The following is a 24,591-nucleotide window of genomic DNA, read 5'->3' as shown; positions in this document are numbered from 1 at the left end:
GAGATTCTTGGAGTCGAGTGAAAAACAGAACTCACTTATAACTAGCCAACCTCCACCGATCCACTTCCACTCCACTCCAATAAACGCGAGTTCGCCGAGTTACGCGACCTGATCCAACCACAGGTAACAAATAGGGTTGCCATATAATCTGAGAAGACTTTTGACAGTATTAAAATGAAATTGGTTTGGTTTTGAATCTTTATCCTCGGACTGACAAAGCTTTGATTGGTTATTACTGGTAGTTTCGCATACTTGTAGAGGCTCTTGACGCAGGGCCAGTTACCGAGATTGGCAGAGTGAAGTTTTCCGATTGTTGAAGTGTTGTTGCCAGGGAATTATTCCATTCATTAGGTGCTGCTGAATGGAGAGCAGTCCTGAATGCGTTGCTCAAGCACACACCCCGAGAGTCGAACTTGCGCTGCGCCGGGCGCGTAACCACTGAGCTAGCGCCAACGGGGCGGACAAAATTCAAATTCAGACATTTAGGACAAATAATAAAATTATGCTTAATTATTTATGATCCACCCCCACCACGTCACTGATGTAACAGGTAATTAAACACTGAGTCATAAAACAAAGCAGCCATTCATGCTGCTCTGAATATTATCAGTTTTATCACCTCCACACATGAGCAAATGCACAACAATGAGCTGACTTGAGGTTTGCATTGCCTGCTTTGGTCTTTTTTGCTATGAGCTAATGCATCAAGATGTGTTCCCTCACGACCATCAGCACTCTTGATAATGTACCATAGCCGATCTTTAGCCTATAAGAGGTCTATTTGAACAAATCTTGAAAATATTAGCTACAGGCTATTTATATGGACTAATAAAGCTAGTGCCTTAATATATGTTGTTGTTTTTATTTTTGTAACAAGTTGTACAGGTTTTAGAAAGTAATTATTATATTTCATGTAGTTATGATAATATTATTCCAAGAACAAAATGTTGCAAATGCAAAACAAAGTGTTCAATGAAGGTAGCAAAGCCAGTGATAACAAAAACTATTCTATTTGAATAAGTGTTGCCCCTGATGATTGCACCCAGCATGAAACCTCAGGTACCGGTAGCGCATAACTTAGCCAATGTAGTTTTTGTTATTATTGCAATATTATATATGTATTCGATTTACCGGTACTTCACTGAGAAATCGTTAAGGTCGAAACAGTGGAGTCCTGTCTGGTGTCTGCATTTATGTAGCCTAATGCTCTTAGTTCGCCAACGGAGCATTTTGCTAACAGACAGCTTGCTGTTGCATTGCGTGTAGCTCACCGCTTCGGCAGTGAGCACTCTGGCAAAGTAGGTGAAAGCACCCAAATATGGCTTTCTGCGTACCACACATGGAAAAATCACCACGCTGCATTAGCCTACTTAGCCTAGGCTACATAGTAATAAAGCGTTCCTGTCTAGTGTACGATTTATTGCACTGAGTCAACCTTAAGGTCAAAATAGTGGTGTCCTGTCTGCAGTTATTATTGTATAATATTATATAAACTATATTATCATCAAAAGTCCTTATTAGGAATATTGGAGTCTTGAGGATCTTTTGATGATCTCCCTTTTAAGGTGAAATATGCTGTAGAGGTTTTAGATAGTAATAACTATAAGTTATTTGATGTAACTTGCGTTTATTACCTATTTGTTGCCTTCAACATGCTTCAACAGTGTTGTACCTGTTAAGTAGGCTACTAAATAGCAGTGATGTACGCCACCCCTCGGCATCGGCCACCCCCACTAGTGGGGAACAAACCGACGATGGATTATGATGATGATGATGATGTACGCGCATACAAAAAATATTGACGCCGTCAGCGTAAACGTTCGAAAAACCATACGCCGCATGCGTCAACGTAGCCTAACTTGTAAAAAAAAGCTGGCGGCGTCAGCGCATACACTAGCGTAAACTCATTTTGTTTGCTAGGTGCCAAACATTCACACGGTATAAACCACTCGAAATAAACAAGTTTTATTTTGCATTTCCACGAAGATACACAAGCATCTGAAAGTGTTCATCTGACATTTTGCTGTGTTTTGGTTCCAATATGTCTTTGCCCATTGAAAATATTCTTTCAACTGCAGCGCTGGAAGGTATTGGCGTGTTGTAGCGAAAAAAAAATACATTAAAAAGTATGCGTTGACGCTATGCGCTAAAAAACCGCGAAAATTTTACGGCGTAGCCTCAAGCGCAAACTATCCAAAAAAATGTGGCCGCAAGCGTTAGCGTAAACAAAAAGTATGCGGCGTAGGGGAGAGTGGGGTTAGTCGGAAAGATTTTTTTTTAAAGTGAAATTAAAAACAATTGGTGCATAACCTGACAACTTGAAGCGGCTTAAATTATCATCTATGGTGTCCTCTATCATACAACCAAAAATAAGTATTGAGTCAATTAAGCTTTTAATAAAAATTTAAAATAAACAAACATACAATTGATTTTTCAACTAACCCCATGCCTGGGGTTAGTTGAAAAACGTCAGTTTGATGCCCACCAATGAACTGGATACTATTTTTTCAACCAACAAACATTTACATGGGGTTGTAAGCAAATATGTTAACTTGCTTTAAAATCAAAATGCAATGAATTCTACATCAAATCATCGTAAAACATTTTTTTAATAAACGCATTGTTAAAACTTGTGATGTCGCATATATAGCACTTTCCAAGTTATTCAAATTAAAATTTTACAATGTATGTCTGCTTAAAACAAGTACATTGGCGCTTATACTACTTATTATCATACCACGACGATATACTCGTATCATACTACATAGTCATACCGTTATCAAAACGTTTTCCAACTAACCCCACCCACTATTTTCCAACTAGCCCCATTAGCATATGACAAACTATTTTCTTAAAATATTGAAGCATGGTGCGTTGGACTAAAATTTGCTTATTTCTTAGTGTTGTAGAACACCTACAGCTGACACACACCAAAAAACTTCTGCCTATCTTTAACGATATCGACGCATAAGATGTTTTTCAATACGCCAAAAATTTTACTTCGAAAGTAAGAAAATACAAAATTGTCAGCCAAACAGGTATACCTTGACTCAACAAATCGAAACTAACATGGATTATGTGTTTTTATAAACTACTTCACATGTTGGCAATAAATATTTAAAAAAGTTATCGAGAGTTAAAAAAATGACCATTTTTCAACTAACCCCGCCTTCCAACTAACCCCACTCTCCCCTATGCGTACATCTCTGCTAAATCCAGTAGCCTGCCTACAATATGCCTAGTAGGGCCTACGATAAAAGGGAGACCAAAAAGAAGATGGCGAGATGACATAGAAGAAAAGATTGGCATCACCTGGATGAGAACAGCAAAAGACAGAATGGTGTGGAAACATATGTGGAAGCCATCTGGCTCTGCCAGCAGTGGCATGACCGGCTGATGATAAATGGTATTAATACCACAAAAGAGTGCTCGATGCTAAGCAGAGCTAATTCAAGTAAATTAAATTATTACTACCGTATCATCAAAGTAATCTTTACAACCTGTTTCACCCATTGCGGGATGGTCAGAAGGTGCTGAAAAACATGCAAAAGAGAAATCGGGGTAGCCTAATTATTAAGCAGGCGTAGCGTAGGCACAAATTAGCATAGCTCTGTCCTCAGCAAAACTCACCGAACACTCGAAAATGTTTCCATTAGCAAACCATGCAAAGTTCTGAATTGCCTGACCCCGACTATAAATCTGGATCGGCTGCAGCGTGCGTGTTGTTAATAGCCGTGGTGCGGCATTGAGCTTCGTCATGAGAGCTTTTATGACACGATTGTCGGCTGCGTTTTAGAATGTTGACACATCTGAGGTTGAATTTGTTGCGATGACGACACTTACTAACCAACTCGGAGCGCTTATTTAATTGGTGGTCGCGGTTAACCTGCAATATTACAAGCTTTTCAACGAGGCAGTCTTCAGCCACCACCGTAAGGTCGGGCATAGCTATGAATAGACCACGAAATGTTGGGTTCGATGTCTTTGACCAGACTAATTCATTATTACTGAGCAACACAAGACAAAGTGCAAAAGCCTTTTTACATATTTTTTAAGTTTTCGCTATACTGGTTCGAATTGATCTACCAGAGCCGAAACCACAGATCTAGTCTTCATGTTGAAAGTTATGCTGGAAGAGCATATTTGGAGGTGCTAGCATCCTTGGTCGTCAGTCATCTGAGCACGTCAAGATGATGGTGCTTGGTTTTGAATCTTTATCCTCGATGTTGATGTTATTCCTGGTAGTTTCGCATACTTGTAGAAGCTTTACGCAGGCTGATTACCGAGATTGACAGAGTGAAGTTTTCCGATTGTTGCTGGGGAATTATTCTATTCACTAAGTGCCGCTGAATAAAGAGCAGCCTGAAACGCGTTGCTTAAGCGCACATCCCGAGAGCCGAACCAATACCGTAATCTTGACTAGCGCGCTGTTAACTGCAGACAAAGTCCCACCCTATTTGGATCCGGGTTATTAAGGATACTTTTTGGAAACACGTATCGACACTTGATGTGGTATTCGTTAATCTCCGTATAATCATAGATATCTTATATATAGATATGCAACTCAGTGGTGCGTAACGATGTTTGAAGGCTAACAGCGTAGCTATGGCTGTATGCATTGACTTCAAACTTGGCACAGCAAAACAACTTTATTTTTAATATATTTTTTTGGTTTTTGTTTAAATAAAACTTTCTTTGTTTTCAAGTTGACGTATGGATTGCTTGTGATGACGTCACATTCTCGTTCCGCATGGACTGCTTTATGGAGATTCTGGCGATTGAAAACAAATCACAGTCACAGAGGGTACCTCTAAATACCCATTGTCAGGCATTGTCGGGCATTGTCAGGCATTGCCGGGCATTGTCGGATTTTTGGGGGGTTGTGGAGCATTTTCAGGGGTTGTCGAACATTTTCAGGGGTTTCAGGTATTGTAGAGTAGGCTAACTACTTTCAGGCATTGTTGGGAATTTCTAGGCATTGTGTAGGATTTCCAGGCATTGTCGATCATTATCAGTGGTTTACAGGCTTGTGAGGCATTGTCGAACATTTTCAGGCATTATCGAACATATTCAGGGGTTGTCGAGCATTTTCAGGGGTTGTCAGGCATTGTAGAGTAGCTACTTTTAGGCATTGTTGGGAATTTCCAGGCATTGTTTAGGATTTCCAGGCATTGTCGATCAATATCAGTGTTTGACAGGTTTGGTAGTCATTATGGAACATTTTCAGAAATTGTCGAACATTTTCAGGGATTGTCGAGCATTTTCAGGGGTTGTTAGGCATTGTAGAGTAGCTACTTTCAGACATTTGTTGGGAATTTCCAGGCATTGTCTAGGATTTCCAGGCATTGTCGATCAATATCAGTGTTTGACAGGTTTGGTAGTCATTATGGAACATTTTCAGGGATTGTCGAGCATTTTCAGGGGTTGTCAGGCATTGTAGAGTAGCTACTTTCAGACATTTGTTGGGAATTTCCAGGCATTGTCTAAAACTTCCAGGCATTGTCGATCAATATCAGTGTTTGACAGGTTTGGTAGTCATTATGGAACATTTTTAGGCATTGTCGAGCATTTTCAGAGATTGTCGAGCATTTTCAGGGGTTGTCAGGCATTGTAGAGTAGCTACTTTCAGGCATTGTTGGAAATTTCCAGGCATTGTCTAGGATTTCTAGGCATTGTTGATCATTATTAGTGGTTGACGGGTTTGTCAGGCATTGTCGAACATTTTCAGGGGTTGTCTAGCATTGACAATGCCTGGAAATCTTAGACAATGCCTTGAAATTACCGACAATGCCTGACAATCCCTGAAAATGCTCGACAACCCCTGAAAATGTTCGACAATCCCTGAAAATGTTCGACAATGCCTGAAAATGTTCCATAATGACTACCAAACCTGTCAACCACTGATATTGATCGACAATGCCTGGAAACCCTAGACAATGCCTGGAAATTCCCAACAATGCCTGAAAGTAGCTACTCTACAATGCCTGACAACCCCTGAAAATTCTCGACAACCCTTGAAAATGTTCTATAATGCCTAACAACCCCGTCAACCACTGATAATGTTGGACAATGCCTGGAAATCCTAGACAATGCCTGAAAGTAGCTACTCTACAATGCCTGACAACCCCTGAAAATTTCCGACAATGCCTAACAAAAAGGCTGTCAACCATTGATAAGTAAGTAAAGACCTTTTTTGGAGCTGTAGTTCCAGGACCAGCTGAAGTTTTATTTAATTAATCTACTGAATGTTACCAAAATGAAAGTTACTGCTGGCTACCGAAAACTGTGCTACAGCATTTGGTAGCCTAGTTATGGTGTGTACCAAACATTAAAATAGTCTTGGTTTGGCGGTTGGATCCGTGATGCTAATGAAGCTGTCTCAGCAGGGGGGAGGATGCCCCCTGCCCTCAAATTTTCTCTGGATGGGGGGCAATGGTGCTGTCACAATCAAGGTACAATGCATCGCGATGGCTTGCTTTGTATCTTCAACGAGCGTGTTGTTTTGGTTGTAGAATTTTGAGCGATGTGTTATTATCGGTTATGACCTGAAGTAACCTCTGATTACGAAATTTGTATTATGTAAAAAGTGTTTTCTGGAATCATTTTCCCTACGTGACATTCTAGAGACTTCTGTTGTTTACATTTAAATGCTGCTTGATAGAACAATGGTTCTTTATGATGTAACCTTACGTAACCTTCTCGAAGTTACTGGACTGAACAACCAACTATAAATAGTGGTGTAGTTTGTGTAATGATTATTATGAGTTGATTATGAGAGTTGTGCTATGAGTTGTGGATTGGTAGTTGATGCAGAAATTATTGGTGATTGAGACTTGAAGTAATTGAATACAAGTAGATGAGAATTGGTGCTGATATAAATTGTGTTCGAAATTAGAGTTATTTGAGAAGCCGTTCGTTAAAGTTCTTCAAGAAGTCAGATTATCATTTCACTAGTTGAATTATTCGACATTTAATTGACTGCTTTTCGGTTTGACCCATTAAACTACGTCATTGAACCTTTCCAAGTCTTTTTCCTGGTAAGAGATAGAAAGAAATCGTGACAGGTGCCCTTTTAAGGTCATGTAAGCTACTGCAAATAGCCAAATTATAGGGCCTATAGCCTACAGTAGGCCCACACAAATTATCCCGTGGACAGATTTTATACTTTGCAGCAGATTGTGATGCTATGAATGTGAAATTTACCTTTCGTTTCTTGTTCAAGCTATTGCAATTATTCATCTGTCTCACATTTCGACTTTCATGGCTAATAGCGGGAAAACGAATGAGTTGCCCAGCATTATCGCTATATCTCATCCTAAAACTCTCGTCCTAAAATTGTTCCGGCGCCCCTCTATCTCAGGTTTGTAAACTGCCTACAACAAGCTTTAATGAGTCACTGGAAATAAGCTTAAATGAAAGTTCCAACGATCATGAAACAGAAGTTGCATAACCTACGTGAAGAAAGATTATTGTCTTGATTTTTCATAGTAGGCTATTCTGGGAAAACTTGAAATATACGCCAAACAAAATATTCCAAAGGAGCTCAAAAGCCACCACTCGCCAAGCCCAAACCGTACAATAATAGCCTACCATAGATACGCTAGCCAAGCTGGCAACCTTGATTGTTGATTGTGTCCATAAAGTCAGTCGAGCGTGACAATAATTCCACGATTGCTGAGTTGCATATCTATAATGTAAGATATCAATGGTATAATCTAACAAGTTCTCATTGCAGCTGCAGGCTGAAGCAAGAAAGCTTAAGCCATTCTCAAAACTTTGCCTGATGTCTGAGTTGTCACGAACTGCATGGAACGAGCAACATTTCAGGTTAAACACAATGAACGAACACCCTTGGATTTTTCAAAACTTACACGTAACGTTCATTCAACGTATAAATAACGTTAATGGAGAGAGAAAACCAGGAGTGAATGTACGACTGAGCAAGAAATCTATATTTGAAAATGAAATGATCAAAGCAAAAGGGCTCAATGATAAAGTCCAAGACAGTAAACACACGACACGAATACAAATCATGCGTTCTTGGTTGGGATTTTGGCCAGCTTTTAATTGTTCCAAATAAAAATCGTAGAACCAGCAACTCTGCCGACCCAGAAACAGAATCAATCTTCCATGCACGACACAAAGACAATTGGGAAATCAACCTGAATAAGCAAGTAAAAGTCAGCGACAAATAATTTATTGAAATCGTGATCTGATGATATTCAAAAACGAAAACAAAACGCAACTGATGAAACACTTTCTCGAGGTGTCACTGTAAAAACAACGCAAATCGGGCGCTTGGCATAAAAACAAAAGTTGTACAGTACAACTGGACAGGTTAAACGGAAACTTTTACTAACTTAAAAACGAAAAAAGTAGTCTATTTTGTCAATACGAAACATGTTGGCGACCTCGCTTGCAGTGGCGAACATTAACTTCACAAGAATTGATCAAATTAAACAACTTACCCTTCAGCGTGGCCATTCCGGCTCTCATCATTTCGTCCACAAGCAAAAGATTTGAAGCGATCACAGTGCTGGGGAGTGAAAGAATCAAAAAATTAACCGTGGTTAAGGAAATCTAATTTTTACCATATCCGATTTTAAAATCGTATCGGGTCTTGATGTGGTAGGAATTTGGGTAAAAACTGTTCACTCAAAATCTAGCTCATTATGACGTCATACGATGTGAGGTACGGCCGTTGACGTTCCGAAAACCTCAATTTTCACGTCTTTTCAAAACTACTTATCATAAAGTGACAAAATTGGTGTCACAATGCGTAGAAGAGATGGTTTTCCATGATTCCTTACATTATATTTTGTTATACGTCATTTAGTAAGTGCAGGAGGAAGATTAGTCTGCAAAACAAGCTGTTATTCAAACGAGCGGTGACCCACCAGGAATTGAGCAATTGCTTCGTGACGCAATAGTTGTCCAAGATCCCAGCATCGGCGGGAGAAATTGGTTCACCTGAAAATATCAGTTTATTTTACTGAAGTCGAGTGTAAAATAGCGTCGATAAAAGTGCATGACAAAATACTGTAAGTCTGTAACCATTATAAAAAGCTTGAAAAAGAATAACCAAAGTGGCAAAGGTAACAGGTGATAAAACTTCCCCGACAGCAAATTATCCGTTTTTTTACATTGATTCAAGGAAGACCCAAGAAAACGGGGAAAAGGCAAGTTGAGGAAGAAAGCAGCAAAATGGGCTTGACAAGAGGACGCGTTAGACAGATCGATGTGGAGGCAGGGTGTGAAGACGATTGCGGCACTTGGAGGTGAATCCGGCCACCCTCGGTAACGACGACATCACCGGATTAAAACTGGACTACTTCTACTCAACGTCTGCAGATGTTGAACCAAAGTAAAAAAACAAATGTATTGCTGTCGGGGGAAATGACCTGACCCAGACAGCAAATCAGACGTTTTTTACATTGATTTTACGTCTGTAAACGTTGAATCAATGCCAACAACGACTGATTTGCTGTTTGGGGAGATACCGGAATGGTAAGAAACAGCTGTTTTCTAACTTCAGCTTAACATGTCAACCAGCAAATTAGTTGTTTTTTTACATTGATACAACTTCTGCAGATGAAACTAGACTTATCAAAAGTCAGAAGAACGCGAATACCAGTTTGAAGGTCCACTCCAACGGGCATTTCACTGCTGGCGTACTCCTGTTGCAATTTTACGATTGTTTCCTGCGGGTCCAAGCCAGCATTTTGAGCAAGTACTTTCGGGATAACAAGCAAGGCATCCGCGAACGCCTGGTAAATGAAAAGCAAATTTAAAATTAGGGTTTATAAATCTTAAGTGGAAAAAGCACTTCAAATAAGTCAGCAAACAGATCAATCACTGACAACTCGTGTCGTTTAGCCAATATCGTCGCCATGTCGCTTGTCGTCATCCCAGAAACTAGGCCGACAAATAGCAACAACTTCACATCGCTGTCTTTAACAATACATAAAAAAATCTAACCAATGATATCCTGAAACGTTTTTTTATTTCTGAAGCAAATTTATTGTTTTACTTGCTTATAGCAGCAAACCGTAAAGAACCCAGTTGGCGAAGATATGTCCCTCATACCTGAACACCAAGTTGAGCTCGACCTTTCACGGTGGGCTTGAAACGCATCAGCGCATCGAAGGCGGCGATCTGAAAACCTCCAGCTCCTGGCACAACGCAATCTGATAGAATAAAAACAGGCTTTAGTCTTTTTTCTGTCCTTGTCTTCAATTGAATGAAGATTCTAACCAATTAACATCTAAGAGATGACTGAAGAGTAGGAAACAGTAAAAAAAAAACGTTGCAATTTACGTACACAGGCGATACACGAAAAGTTTTCTCTAGGATACTTCATAGCAGAATAGAATTTCGAGAGCACGTTCATTGACACAAATAAAATTCAAGTGCTCGGCAACAAAAGAGCCACAAAAAAACTAGAAAAAAAGGATGCGGTCAGTGCAGCGGGATCTGCCACTAATGGGTCTTTCCAAAGGTTTAACAATCGACTGCATGCGATAATCTCTAGTCATAATAATATCTTGTGAAGTAACAAACAATTATTACGCGTGCTGGAACACAAAGCCGTTCAATTCAAATACAAAGTTCTTCCTTTTTTTTTTACTTAACTACGTTAGCGGAAAGCTGCGTGGCCCAACAGATAAAAGCAACTGTGCGACTTTCAAAAAAACGCCAGCACGACTCCCAAGGAGTCCACGGGGCTGTGTGTTGGCATAACGCTCAAAAACAACCTCAAATATGGACACAAAATATTTTCTTGTAACCAGTCAACCTAATCCCAGGCAGCAAAATCAGTCGTTTTTACATTGATTCAACGTCTGCATACGTTGACATATAAATCGTTGATTTTACTGTATGGGATGTTCATCTTCAATCCCTGGGCATAAAATGATCATGTAGTTAAGATAGTGCAACAAGGAGCTTGAGATACCGTCTTCAATAGCATTCTTCACCGCGCGCAAGCCATCTCGAACAGCGTCTTTAATCTGTGTGATTGTGTGTTTGTTTGGCCCCTTGATCAAAATTGTCACGCTGCGTGGGTCTTGGCACTTTTCAACGAATGTAAATTTTGATTCTCCCTGCGCAAAATATAAAAGCATGCTCGTAATACTGTTATCAAACATGAATTGCAAGAAAGGCTGCAATCTATATCGAAAACAGTACTCCTATTGGAGAGTAGTAGTTCTAGAATATCATAAGCAATAAATTATTTGAATGATATTACTAAAAAAGCAACACAATTTACTTCGTTAATTTATTGCATAGTTTTTTTTTTCAGGAACGTCATCCAATTCAATCAAGTTTTTATTTATCATCTGCCTGAGGTACTTTCACTCCTGCCTGACGTTCACGAAAATATATTTTGAAGAAGTTTGAAAACCTAAAATGATGTAGCTTATGCTACTCCCAAATGACCAACCGAAGTTCTGCTTGACCGAAAACAAGCCAACTCACCAGAACGTGCTCGTACACAAGACCCGCTTTGCCGAGGCAGTCCGGCGACAATTCATCCACGGAATTCATAGCGTGGCCACCGCAAGCTAGAACCAATCTTTCCATGTTACGACGCTTGGCGCGACGCAGTGCAACGATTCCGTTCTTGGCGAGCATGTCCAAAGATAAGGGATCGATTCCCTGCAACGCATAGCAATTTTATTTTCAATGAAAACGAGCGACAAAATGTAACATGTGTGTTGTGTAAATCACATACCTTTTGGTTGATAAGCACAAACCCTTTGTCGCTGTCACCGCTGCCATCGCAGACCTATTTAAAACACGAACAGGTACATGTTAACTGATGAGGTGAAATTGTCTATGATGATAAAATTTACTTTTAAAAAGAAAAATATTATGAGGAAAAGACTTGTTCTATTACCAAATATATAAAGGTTATAGTAACTTTTTAGATACAGTGCTTGTTTTAGAATAAAACATCCAAAACTTATGTTAAAACACGAATATATATATACAGTACCTCTTTTTTTAATTGTATAACTTTATTGACTTTGTCATTGGTGAAACGTCGTTCGGCTTCGACCAGCTTCTCTCTTTCTTCAGCGGACTTATAGAAAAATCCAGCATTAACTTCACTGAAATATAAAATTACTTGAAGACTTTGCAAACCACTCCTTTGTGTACTGTTATTGGATAAAAACGATAAAAAAAATGATACAAAAACTAGGTGTTACCACGGGTTTATTGACAAAGCAATGATTGTTTTTAATGTTTATATTATATATAATATTTTTAACCAGCTTACCTTTTTTCATACTCCATAGACACGTTGCAAGTGAGAATGTACGCGTTTTCAACTCTCTTCTTCATGTCGGGATGACGGGCCCCGTGGTCCATCACAATGCCGTATATCAAGCTAAGCAAAAACCATTCATTCCAAATTGAAAGTGAATCATTTTCAAGTTATAAAAAGCACATAAAGAATAAAACGACACAACACATTGATGTTTTCTGACTATGCCCAAACCATAACGACAAGAAAAGTTAACTGTCATTTTTAATAAAGCTTGCAAAATTCTGTTACTTGTATAACGTATATGATGCTTGAAATCAATTCCCATACACGACAAAAATGTTACCTTGTATCGCAGTCAAGTTTGTGTTGCATTTCCATTATTTCAACCATGTGCAAGTTGATGGGTTGCTCGTCTTGCTTGATAGCAAGTATAGCATCAACGACAACTTCTGTCAACTGCTCAGCTAATTTATGATGAACTTTGGTCACTAGTGACGTTCGGGCAACATCAACCAGACGTTCTCGATTGATTTTGAAGTCACATTTAAGAGAATCTAGGACTTGCAGAGCCTTGTCTTTTGCCAACTCAAAACCTTCAGTAATTATTCGCGGATGGACTCCCTGCCACAAAAGCAATTGTCATGTCAACACAAAAGCATGAAAATGAAAAGGCTGATTCACGAAACCTCTAAAACTTGATTTTATAAGTCTCCAGTAAATAGGTATTATATATCGGAATGGCCCGATTCGGTGAGTCCGATTCGGTGAGAGCCTTTTTCGGTGAGAGCCCTATTCGGTGAGTTTTTTTTTTAAATTATTGCGCGCCGTAGCCTAATTATCATTGCCGTTATAGGGTTAGGGGATAGGGGTTAGGGGATAGGGGTTAGGGGATAGAGGTTAGGGGTTAGAGGTTAGAGGTTAGGGGTTAGGGGGTGCCGTAGCCTAATTATCATTGCCGTTATAGGGTTAGGGGATAGGGGTTAGGGAATAGGGGTTAGGGGATAGGGGTTAGGGGATAGAGGTTAGGGGGTTGGGGGTTTTTGGGGTTGGGGGTTTTTGGGGTTGGGGGTTTTTGAGGTTGGGGGTTGGGGTGTTTGGGGTTGGGGGTTTTTGGGGTTGGGGTTTTTGGGGTTTTTAGGGGTTGGGGGGTTTTGGGGGTTGGGCTTTTTGGGGGTTAGGCGTTTTTTGGGGTTGGGGGTTAGGGGGTTGGGGGTTTTTTGGGGTTGGGGGTTTTTGGGGTTAGGGGGTTTTTGGGGTTGGGGGTTTTTGGGGTGTTTGGGGTTGGGGTTTTTTGGGGTTTGGGGGTTAGGGGGTTGGGGGTTTTTGGGGTTAGGGGGTTGGGGGTTTTTGGGGTTGGGGGTTTTTGGGGTTGGGGGTTTTTGAGGTTGGGGGTTGGGGTGTTTGGGGTTTTTGGGGTTTTTAGGGGTTGGGGGGTTTTGGGGGTTGGGCTTTTTGGGGGTTAGGCGTTTTTTGGGGTTGGGGGTTAGGGGGTTTTTGGGGTTGGGGGTTTTTGGGGTTGGGGTTTTTTGGGGTTTGCGGTTTTTGGGGGTTTGGGGTTTTTGGGGGGTTTGGGGGTTTTTGGGGGTTTGGGTTAGGGGTTAGGGGTTTTAATTAGGCTACGGTACCCGATAATTTTCAAACAAAAATTCAAAAAAAAACACAAAAATCCCCAACCCCAAAAACCCCCAACCCCTAACCTCTATCCCCTAACCCTATAACGGCAATGATAATTAGGCTACGGCGCGCAATAATTTAAAAAAAAAACTCACCGAATAGGGCTCTCACCGAAAAAGGCTCTCACCGAATCGGACTCACCGAATCGGACTCACCGAATCGGACTCACCGAATAGTAGCAGACCCATTATATATACAGGGCTGTGGACTGTGGAGTCGAGGAAAAATATACGACCCCGACTTCTGGGTTTATAATTGGCCGACTGAAGACACGCCAAAATTCCTCCCAGCTCCACAGCCCTCCTTATATGCTAACATTCAGAGAAAAATTTCAATTGTTTTTACTTCACTTTTTCATTAATGTCATAAAAACTTTACAAGTTTAGTCATGATTCTTTTTCAACTGGTTTTAAAAATATCAAACACAAATATACACAATTGCATAATAGCTCAAAATAAAGTTCCACTGGGTAATGGGTATATATAGATTGGTCATCAATTTCAGAGAACAAGTACATACACTTCACACGTATGAATAATTTTTAAACAGCATATACATTAGGGTGGAGTGAAAAAAATAAAAATCACTAATTCAAAAAACGTCCCCTCTCAATAGTTGCCTTTGGTCCCAAAACTAAGTTTAAAAGTGGTTTTGGGAAGTTGCCTCGAATACTCAGGTGACAACCTTGACGCAAAGGTCATGCGGGGGTCAAATCCCATAAAAATGCCATAACTCTGTGAGCGGTGATGCTAGGGAGCTAATTTTGATGCCAAAAGAAGCAGAATGTGCACTTTCATATCTGTCTCAAAAGAAGTTTTTTTCGAAATTTTACTAGATATATGGTTATTTTCACAAAATGTAATTTTCGGGTCAAATATGAATAACACATAGCATTATGCACAGTTTAACATCACCATAACATAATCACTCCACAAGAATTCAGCATAATGAGTATGATATATCTCTAACCAATGAAACACACATTTGAGTGGTTTTAGAGCAAGCACAAGCACAGGATGGTAACAACAAACAAATATAAAATTGGGTTTCATAATATTACAATAGCCTAGACGACAGACGTTAAATGCCAGTTTTATGCAGGGGGAAATGGTATTGGCAGGAGGACCTAAGATTGAAATTGCTTTTTGGTATTGTATTGCTTCATCAGTTTTCGTGACCGAATCTTTAGCCTGATCAGACCGTCACGTCTGTTGAAGCTAGCTATTGCTGATGAAGCTTCGGTTACAAGCTTTATGTGGCGCTTCACAGCTTGATTGTGGCAGGGGTGGCGAATAATGAGCTTTTCTTCTCTGATTTTTTCGATGTTGCAGTTACTCAGGTGTCGAATTTCTGGTGGTTCGTTGGTTTGGTCAGAATTTCAGTTCACAAGTTTGTAGTAAGATTTAGCATGATTGAATTTTCTCACATGGACAGAAGCTACGGATTCTTCCCCATCGGATGTTTTGGACTGGTGCTGCTTCGCTTTCAGGCACTTCATTTTCGATTGAAAATTGTTCAATGACCCTCTCAAACTAAGGATTTTGTTCACAGCTAAATGACGAATATTATGGGTACAGAATCTGCATGGCCGTAATGTTGGGCACTGTTGATGAAGATCTCGAGCTTCTCGAAGTTGGAGGACTTTCCCATGCAAGGTGGCTGACCTTGGCCTGTCACTTACCCCGTTTCTATGTTTCTGTACAACGACCACAACATTGACAACAATCGTAGAACTTTACATTAGAGTTTACTTTCCGGCATGGTTTGAAATCAAGCACTACCACTCGATCACAGATGGACCGAAAAGCTTCTTCAACATGCTACAAAGAGTTGTCAAATTTCCGAACAATAAAGTCAAGAAGATTGCACTGGATGTCCTTAAGCGAAATGCATTCTTTGCGCACCAAGAAAACATTCTCTTGGGGATGTTGGCAGATGATGATGAGACAGTTTGTCATTTAGCTGTAAACAAAATCCTTAGTTTGAGAGGGTCATTGAACAATTTTCAATCGAAAATGAAGTGCCTGAAAGCGAAGCAGCACCAGTCCAAAACGAGCCAGCCGATGGGGAAGAATCCGTAGCTTCTGTCCATGTGAGAAAATTCAATGTTCCAGCAATCAACGTTCATGCTAAATCTTACTACAAACTTGTGAACTTAAATTCTGACCAAACCAACAAACCACCAGAAATTTGACACCTGAGTAACTGCAACATCGAAAAAATCAGAGAAGAAAAGCTCATTAGCTCATGAAGAAAATCTCATGTCATAATTAAGCTGTGGAGCGCCACATAAAGCTTGTAACCGAAGCTTCGTCAGCAGTAGCTGGCTTCAACAGACGTGACGGTCTGATCAGGCTAAAGATTCGGTCACGAAAACTGATGAAGCAATACAATACCAAAAATCAATTTCAATCTTAGGTCCTCCTGCCAATACCATTTCCCCCTGCATAAAACTGGCATTTAACGTCTGTCGTCTAGGGCTCTAGGCTATTGTAATATTATGAAACCCAATTTTATATGTGTTTGTTGTTACCATCCTGTGCTTGTGCTTGCTCTAAAACCACTCAAATGTGTGTTTCATTGGTTAGAGATATATCATTCTCATTGTGCTGATTTCTTGTGGAGTGATTATGTTATGGTGATGTTAAACTGTGCATAATGCTATGTGTTATTGATATTTGACCTGAAAATTACATTTTGTGAAAATAACCATATATCTAGTAAAATTTCGAAAAAAACTTCTTTTGAGACAGATAGGAAAGTGCACATTCTGCTTCTTTTGGCATCAAACTTAGCTCCCTAGCATCACCGCTCACAGAGTTATTGCATTTTTATGGGATTTGACCCCCGCATGACCTTTGCGTCGTTGTCACCTGAGTATTCGAGGCAACTTCCCAAAACCACTTTTAAACTTAGTTTTGGGACCAAAGGCAACTATTGAGAGGGGACGTTTTTTGAATTAGTGATTTTTATTTTTTTCACTCCACCCTAATATACATACAGTATGAGTATAATATTACACCACTGAAATCTCCTTTTGCAAAGACTGCAGTCGATCAAACTGATTGGGCTGAAGGACAAAATTATAGAATATTTTGTGGCAATGAAGATAGTACAGTAAGCATTTTACTACACTAGGTTAATATCTTTAGTTGAGTTGTGATTGTGTTTTGAAGATGGAGCAAAAAAACAAGGATGTAGTTGGGGTAAAAAAGCAACCCTCCTAAAAAACTTGAATGTTACAGTACATGAAAAATATTTTAATATTTTTACACTATATTTATCTATGGAACTTTTCTCACAACTGGATTGTTTTATACTGCTCCTTTTTCTGACATGTTTTTTGTTTGTTTTACATAAAGGCTTAAAAATCACAGTAAAAAAAACTTTTTGTATGGTTTTCTGAACTTTTATATGACACAGACACAGTTAGTATACACCAAATATTTTGCTCCTGTTTTCAGTCAGGCAATATCCCATTTAACAGCCAACAGCAGTCCAACAAACATAAAGTTGTTAAGATGAACAGTTTTTGTTGAATGATGTCGATTTTTTTACCCCACACTTTTAATAGTAATTGGGGCAAAATATTTTTTTATTCCAATTTACTTTTTGCCACATGCATTGCATAAATGTAAACATAAAAAGAAAAAACATACTTGTCATTCATCACTTCCAAATAAGCAAAAAATTTTCCAAAATAAATAATTAGCATTGTTGCCTTCTATAGCTGTGGTTGAAAAACTGGGGGGGGGGGGTCACATGAAGAATCTCCAAGAGGAGTGCAAAAGTGGTTGGCTTTTGCACTTGTATGCTACAGTATTGTTTTGCACAAGTCATGAACAGACATGTTGGTAACATCTTACCTTGTAGGCTATCATGATCATTGACTGGTGATGTGACTTTATAGTTTAGTTCCTAGAGCTTATTGTTTCATTCATTGTTCGGCAACAATGATTACTTCTTGCTTGTGAGATTATTTTGGGTAAAAGTGACTTTTTTTCATTTGCATGTGTGCAAACAAGAGCGAAAAAACTTTTCTTCCCATTGTTTTTGGGGGCCAGCACTGGCCATGTTAAATAGTTGCAGATACACACAATTTTATGTTATATTGAGGACAAGAGGAGGACAAAGTGCAGGAAAAATTTGCATTTTCCCAAAAGGATGTCCTCCACACATGTCTTGTGTTGTCATTTTAATGTCTGCGTGTGATTTATGTCATAAACTGTTATTCTACTCATTATAAAGCATGGTTGGGGAAAGTTGATTTTTTTTGCCCAATTTCTGGGGCAAAATAGCCAGTAGATTTTAATGAATATTTTTATAAACAATGCACAGAGGCAAGTCAAGCTTTTTTTAAAAGTGGACCACCCACATAAATTTATACCCAAGATTGTGTTTTTTGGCTTTTTTGCCCCATTTTACTAAATTAATATTTCATGCATGACAGCAATCAAGAACATATCAGGCAACTTGTGAGTAAGTAACTACAAGTGTAAAAATGTTTACCTCTTGAACATAGTTGTCTGCTTGCTTCAGCAATTCTCCAATAATTAAAACATTTGAAGTCGTTCCATCACCTGTGATATCATCTTGAGCAGTTGCAACCTAGTCAAAGCTAGTTGTGGTTAAAAACAAATATGTATCAGCATTTGCATGTACATCAAATGAGCCCTGTCATAACGTCAACCTTTGGGCTGCCAGATGTTTCATCACCGAGATCTTTCAGCCCTAGGTAGTTCGGAATTATCGCCGTATTTTCCGTAGTGCGGATAAACAGATCAATGACATGATTCGGGTCTTATTGTATATGAAGTCAACAAGGGGCCAAAATCCTCTTCAATTTCGAAACTTGATACAAATTTTGGGGACTTTAAAGAGATATTTACAGTATAATCATTAATCAAAAACCATTGGCTACCTTTGCCTTGTCAAACACTAATCCCTTGTGAGGACCTGTTTCTTTTTGGTACTGCTATTTTGCATTCATCAAATGCTGGCATTTGCACAACAATCTAACCTCTTAGTGTTATTTATTAAATAAGAATCGATTTCGCTATAGTAATAGCATCTTCAGCTAGCACATGTAAAAGAAAATTTGAAAAATACGTAAAATGAACAAATAAAGCAAACTCCGATGTTATCAACAGTCAACACGCATAAAAATTACTTTTTTAGAAACTTTCAGTAGAAACAAAACCATTGACAGCTTCGGCTCAAGATGTTTTGGCTCTTTCCGACTTTAAATACAGTAAAACATTGTTTTAGTCACGGTATTTCACTAATTGTAAATTTGTAATCTCATGCTTTCCAAGAAAGTAGCTAATAGTTCAGGGAAGCATCATTTGGCACGCAACCTTTGAAGTGTAATCGACAAAACCTTACCTTAGCTATTAAACTTGCTGTGGGATGTTGGATTTGCATTTCATGCAGCAAGACATTACCGTCTTTAGTAAGTTTGATGTCTCCAGCACCAGATACCAACCTGAAGAAATGAACACTGCAGTTCAGATCAGTGATTCTCAAACTGTGTGCCGCGGCACACTAGTGTGCCGCCACAGATTCTCAAATGTGTCGCAAATCTTTTTTAAATTTTGGAAAAGAACTGTATATATATATATATATATATATATATAAAAACCATTATTTAATCAACTATAAAAAGTTTTAATAGTTGATTAAATAATGGTTTACATTAGCTCTGTCTTTTAAACATTGAGCACTTTTATTTGCAACTGCTGCAATCAATTTCTGGATTATATATATATATATATATAAATATTTAAAATAAGCCATTCAGACAAGCATGCGACTTAAAAGCGCTTTAAATCCTTCAATAGATAAATAAGCACATGTGACGATGATACCAATTATGACATTGCCGATAGAGCAGGGTAATTGCCACGTCACTATTGGGCTGCTATGTTAGCTATTGCTAACATTACTTCCCACCATTTGGAAGCAATGAATCAAGCAATCTTTCCGCAGAAGAAGAAGAACAGCTCATTGATTTACGAAACGACCCATTTTTTCAAACGCTGTTTCCACCAAAAAACTTGGATGCGTTTTGGCTGTCTGCTTCCAAATTTTATTTCATGATCCGTGCAAAAGCAATCAAAGTTATATTGCAATTTGCATCTTCATGGCTATGTGAACATGGCTTTTCTGTTTTGACTGAAATTAAAAGCTGTACACAAGAGAGAAACTGCTTGGAATGTATGATGAAATTCGGGTATATGTTTGTCAACAATGCACCCTCGTTTCAGTCGAAGCTTATATTTGTATAAACAAGCACATCAATCGCATTGACACGTGAAAATATTTTTTTTTAAAGCAACTTTTCTTCTTTTGTAAGTGTGCCGCGTGCTATTTTTTCTAATGTGCCACAAGCTGAAAAAGTTTGAGAACCACTGGTTAGATGAAACTTTAAGCTTTAAAAAAATCATTCTTTTAAAGTTTCCATAACAGGATAGCTAATATAGTAATCTAAAGAAAATTATGTAACACTCACATTTTCATTGTTCCTTTTGGACCAAGGTTGGTTCTCAGAACATCTTGCAAACCTCTTGCTGCGCTAATATTGATTGCTAAAGCTTGTGTAGACCGAGCAACCTCGGCTTTGGGATTAAGTGACTTAATTGCCGCCATTGCAAAGTAAATTGATTATCGCAAATAGCTATGAAAAATTACTAAAAAGAAGCCTACCAAGATCCTTAGATTTTCTTCTCTGAGAAAATGTGTTGTAAGTTACCTCTTTTTTGTTTATAAAACTATGCAAACAACCTCACAAAAGCAAGCATCACTAAATGTACAAAAAAAGCATTGGAACTTATTGAGATTGATTTGATATATATGTTCTAAAAAATTGCTGGTTTTGTTTATTCAGAGAAATTAAAGGTATCATATCAGGTCAGTTTGTTTTTAATTCTAACCATCACAAGAAAAAACAGGATGAATCCTTATTAAGGGACAGGGTTAGAAATAGAAACATTTCTAACCCTGTCCTTAAAGGCATACTAAATGAAATTTTCAAACGAGAATTAAGCATTAAAATGCGTAAACTAAACATTCAAGAATACATTTCAAAAAAATTACAGAAAAATATTTGTTTTCAATGGCACTGGCAAGGTGCAAAGTCCAATGTTTCATTTATTTTTAATTTTTTTAAAATGACCAAAAAGTGGAAACACTGCTCGAGATGGCGCAGCGGTGGGATGGCGCAGCGGATAAGGCGCTCTGGTTCCTGGTTCGAATCCTGGTTCGACTCCCGGCTTAAGCTGGTTGTTGACAAACACCGCTCACCTCTACCCAGGGTGTAATAAATTGGGTGGGCGTAGTTGCTGAAGTAAAGGCGGCCGAGAGTAAGGAACTGGCCACCCTACTCTCGTTAGTGCCGAAGGCTTAGTATAACGGAATGGCCCGTTTCGGCGAGTCCGATTCGGCGAGTCCGATTCGACTAGTCCGATTCGGCGAGTTCCCTATTCGGCGAGAGCCTTTTTCGGCGAGTGCCCTATTCGGCGAGTTTTTGAAATTTTTAAAATGAAATTATTGGGTACCGTAGCCTAATTACAATTGCCGTTTTTACATCGTTTTAACATCGCTAAACGTTTAAATCGTGCAGAAAGGAATAAAAATAAAATGTTTGAACTATTAAATTAAAATTCGTCATGTCAGTTCAGTTATTTTTATTTTTGACCATCATATCAAAAACAATACACGTCAACATAGCAAAGGTCGAGAAAAAGGTAGAAGCGACAAAACGCGAAGTTAAAACGTGCTTGTGACCGAAGTAAGTTATTGAGTTGAAAGAAATTTGGCACGGTCGCAACACCTTCAGAAAAATTTAAGATATGAAGGGAAAATAAAACAAAGACAATGTTACAAAAAAAATCATGTTTATGTCTATAAGTTAGTACTTTTGAATAGTTAAAATGATTAGTTTGGATCAACAAATGTGTGACCTACAGCTTAGATTGAAAGGAAATTATCGGGTACCGTAGCCTAGTTATCCCGACCAGCAAAAATTTGTTCCAAGAACCCAGTTAGCCTAACAGTTCATTTTTACATTGTAGTAACAGAATGAAAAGGCTAACCAAATGTGTGGCCTATCGTTTTAACGTCGCTAAACGTTGAAATCGTGTAGAAAAGAGAACTTTGCTGACTAGGATACGTTGAAACTGAAAAACATTCACAGAAGCCCTACGATACGTTGCATTTTTAAGATAATGTATTCAGACGTTGAATCAATGTACAAATGAAATGTTATGCTAAATGGGTTCTTGGAACAATTCGAAAGGCTTCTGTGAATGTTTCTCAGCTTCAACGTATCCTAGTCAGCAAAGTTCTCTTTTCTACACGATTTCAACATTTAGCGACGTTAAAACGATGTAAAAACGGCAATTTTTGCTGGTCGGGATAACTGGGCTACGGCATCCGATAATTTCCTTTAACAAATTTCAAAAACTCGCCGAATAGGGCACTCGCCGAAAAAGGCTCTCGCCGAATAGGGAACTCGCCGAATCGGACTAGTCGAATCGGACTCGCCGAATCGGACTCGCCGAATAGTAGCAGACCCTAGTATAATGAGAACCTTATCTTTTCATCCCCCGATGCTTGGATCAAGTATGGGACTCACCTTTACCTTTACTGCTCGAGAATACGTCACTATCAACAGCAATAACAAAAGCCACTTTACCACATCTGACGTTTTGAGCAAATGTCTGATGTTTTGATGTTGAAATCTGATGTTTTGATGTACAATTGTACCACAATGTACATACATACATAGCCTACAGGTAAATCGCCCGAAGTAACAACTATTGCTCGATCAGCTGATTGCTAGTCTATAGGGGTGCAACCTAGTTCGTACCCTGAACAGTTCGTACCCTAAAAATATAGAGAAAAAAAATTAAAAAAAAAACGAAGTTGCTGATCGCAGTTTAATAGCACAAAGCCGAAGTCGCTGATCGGAGTTTCTGCAAACAACTCGAGGGTTAGGGTTAGCGGAAACTGCGGAAAAATATTTGCAGAAACTTCGATCAGCGAGGGTTAGAGAGCATAGATTAGTCTATGGTTAGAGTTAGGGTAAAGGTTAGCGGAAACTGCGGAAAAATGTTTGCGGAAACTGCGATCAGCGAGGGTTAGAGCATAGATTACTCTAAGGTTAGGGTAAGGGTTAGCGGAAACTACGGAAAAATGTTTGTGAAAACTGCGATCAGCGAGGGTTAGGCTTAGAGCATAGATTAATCTATAGTTAGGGTTAGCAAAAAGTGCAGAAAAATGTTCGCAGAAACTGCGATCAGCGTAAGGGTTGCGTTAAGGGTTAGCGGAAACTGCGATCAGCGACTTCGGCTTTGTGCTATCTTTCTCTCGATCTTTTCAGGGGGAAAATTTTAAAATGTTTGCAGAAACTGCGATCAGCGACATCCGCTTTTTTTCTCTCGATCTTTTCAGGGTACGAACTAGGTCGCATCCGTCTATAATGACGTAGACTGTACAGTCGCACGCTTCACTGCTCACACCCATTCCAGTTTTGAAAGCTGACAAAAGCACGCGCGGAATGCTGATCAGACCGCAATGGGAACTTTTTTTTATTGATAATCGTTTTATGGTAGCATGCTAGTATGTTAAACACAAAGAACATGCGGTGTATTGTACAATCGCCAAATCAGGTTTTTTCTTTAGTATCCCTTTAACCCTAACCAATAGGTTGAATCCTTATTAAGGGTTACGGCTAGAAATAGAAACATTTCCAACCCTAACCCTCAATAAGGATGCAACCTATGTTTGCATCCTCCTCTGAACAGACCAAGAGAAATTTTGAAATGTTTGGGGCAACTCCGATCAGCGACTTCGGCTCTGTTGTATTTTTTCTTGATTTTTTCAGCAGACGAAATGTTCAGGTGATGAATTAGGTTGCACCCCAAAAAATAATATATGCCAAACATAGCAAAGTCTAGAAAAAGTAGAAGCAACACAACACACATGTTATAATCTGCATAATATCAAAACAGAACAAAAACCAAACCAACCAATCAGCTTAACATATGGCATGGTCGTAACTCGTAACACATTGGTAGAATTTAAAAAATTTTGAAATAAAAAATAGAAAAAAAAGGCAAGCAAAATATTTAAAAAAAATATATGAATATAAAAACAAGACAAAATAGACGGGTGGCGATGATGTCGCCCCCAGCTGATGTCGTCCTCATACGTCGGGACACGCAATCATTTACGCTGCCAGAAAAAGCTTCATATGCGGCAGGCTGTTGAATTTCAAGTCGAACATCAATGCCCATGTCGTCCGCGGTAAGTGATTATGAATGACGCTGCCGAAAAGACTTGATATCACTGGGAATATGCTTTTTTTGCTTAAGCGTTGGCTACAAAAGCAGATTTGTGAAAGTAGGCTATTACATTTCCAATATTTATTGTGGTGTTTGTTACAATATTCTTTCAGTTCTGGTACAACTTGTGGACTTAGTTGATAAACAAACAAAAATAAAAAAAATCAATTTGGTAGGCTACCCAGGCCTCGAAACTGAAGTCGGCCATCGCCGTGATTAACCTACAAAAACCGACATTGTGTCCGCCGGGTCTCACCCTTCTGTCAGCCACATTTGTCTGTCTCGATGTTCCAAGA

At 39.0% G+C, this 24,591-nt stretch overlaps 1 protein-coding gene across 1 annotated transcript; it reads right to left on the bottom strand.

Annotated features, from left to right (window-relative positions):
* Nucleotides 1-7,838: 7,838 nt before the first annotated feature.
* LOC145776601 (T-complex protein 1 subunit zeta-like) lies at nucleotides 7,839-20,672 on the bottom strand. The gene is made up of 14 exons (XM_082587831.1): nucleotides 20,461-20,672; nucleotides 19,335-19,434; nucleotides 18,459-18,557; nucleotides 12,618-12,895; nucleotides 12,284-12,394; nucleotides 11,999-12,113; nucleotides 11,735-11,788; nucleotides 11,479-11,658; nucleotides 10,955-11,102; nucleotides 10,087-10,187; nucleotides 9,632-9,767; nucleotides 8,898-8,970; nucleotides 8,469-8,536; nucleotides 7,839-8,162 (listed from the first exon to the last, which is right to left on the bottom strand). Exons 1-14 carry the CDS (start codon nucleotides 20,595-20,597, stop codon nucleotides 8,158-8,160), a joined length of 1,605 nt encoding a protein of 534 aa, XP_082443957.1. The 5' UTR covers nucleotides 20,598-20,672; the 3' UTR covers nucleotides 7,839-8,157.
* Between the last annotated feature and the right edge of the window lie 3,919 nt (nucleotides 20,673-24,591).

The sequence above is a fragment of the Aplidium turbinatum genome, chromosome 9, assembly GCF_918807975.1.
Source record: "Aplidium turbinatum chromosome 9, kaAplTurb1.1, whole genome shotgun sequence".
Classification (NCBI taxonomy): domain Eukaryota; kingdom Metazoa; phylum Chordata; class Ascidiacea; order Aplousobranchia; family Polyclinidae; genus Aplidium; species Aplidium turbinatum.
This window is presented reverse-complemented; position numbering and strand designations above follow the sequence as displayed.

Bases quoted from the DNA above. Each gene is read 5' to 3' on its own strand.
- LOC145776601 (XM_082587831.1), bottom strand. From the start codon at position 20,597: ATGGCGGCAATTAAGTCACTTAATCCCAAAGCCGAGGTTGCTCGGTCT. The intron at 12,395-12,617 runs GTAACATTTTTG...GTTTTTGCTTAG, and splicing joins AAACTTGACTGCGATACAAG to CTTGATATACGGCATTGTGA. The intron at 11,789-11,998 runs GTACTGTATATA...TGTTTTAAATAG, and splicing joins TTATACAATTAAAAAAAGAG to GTCTGCGATGGCAGCGGTGA.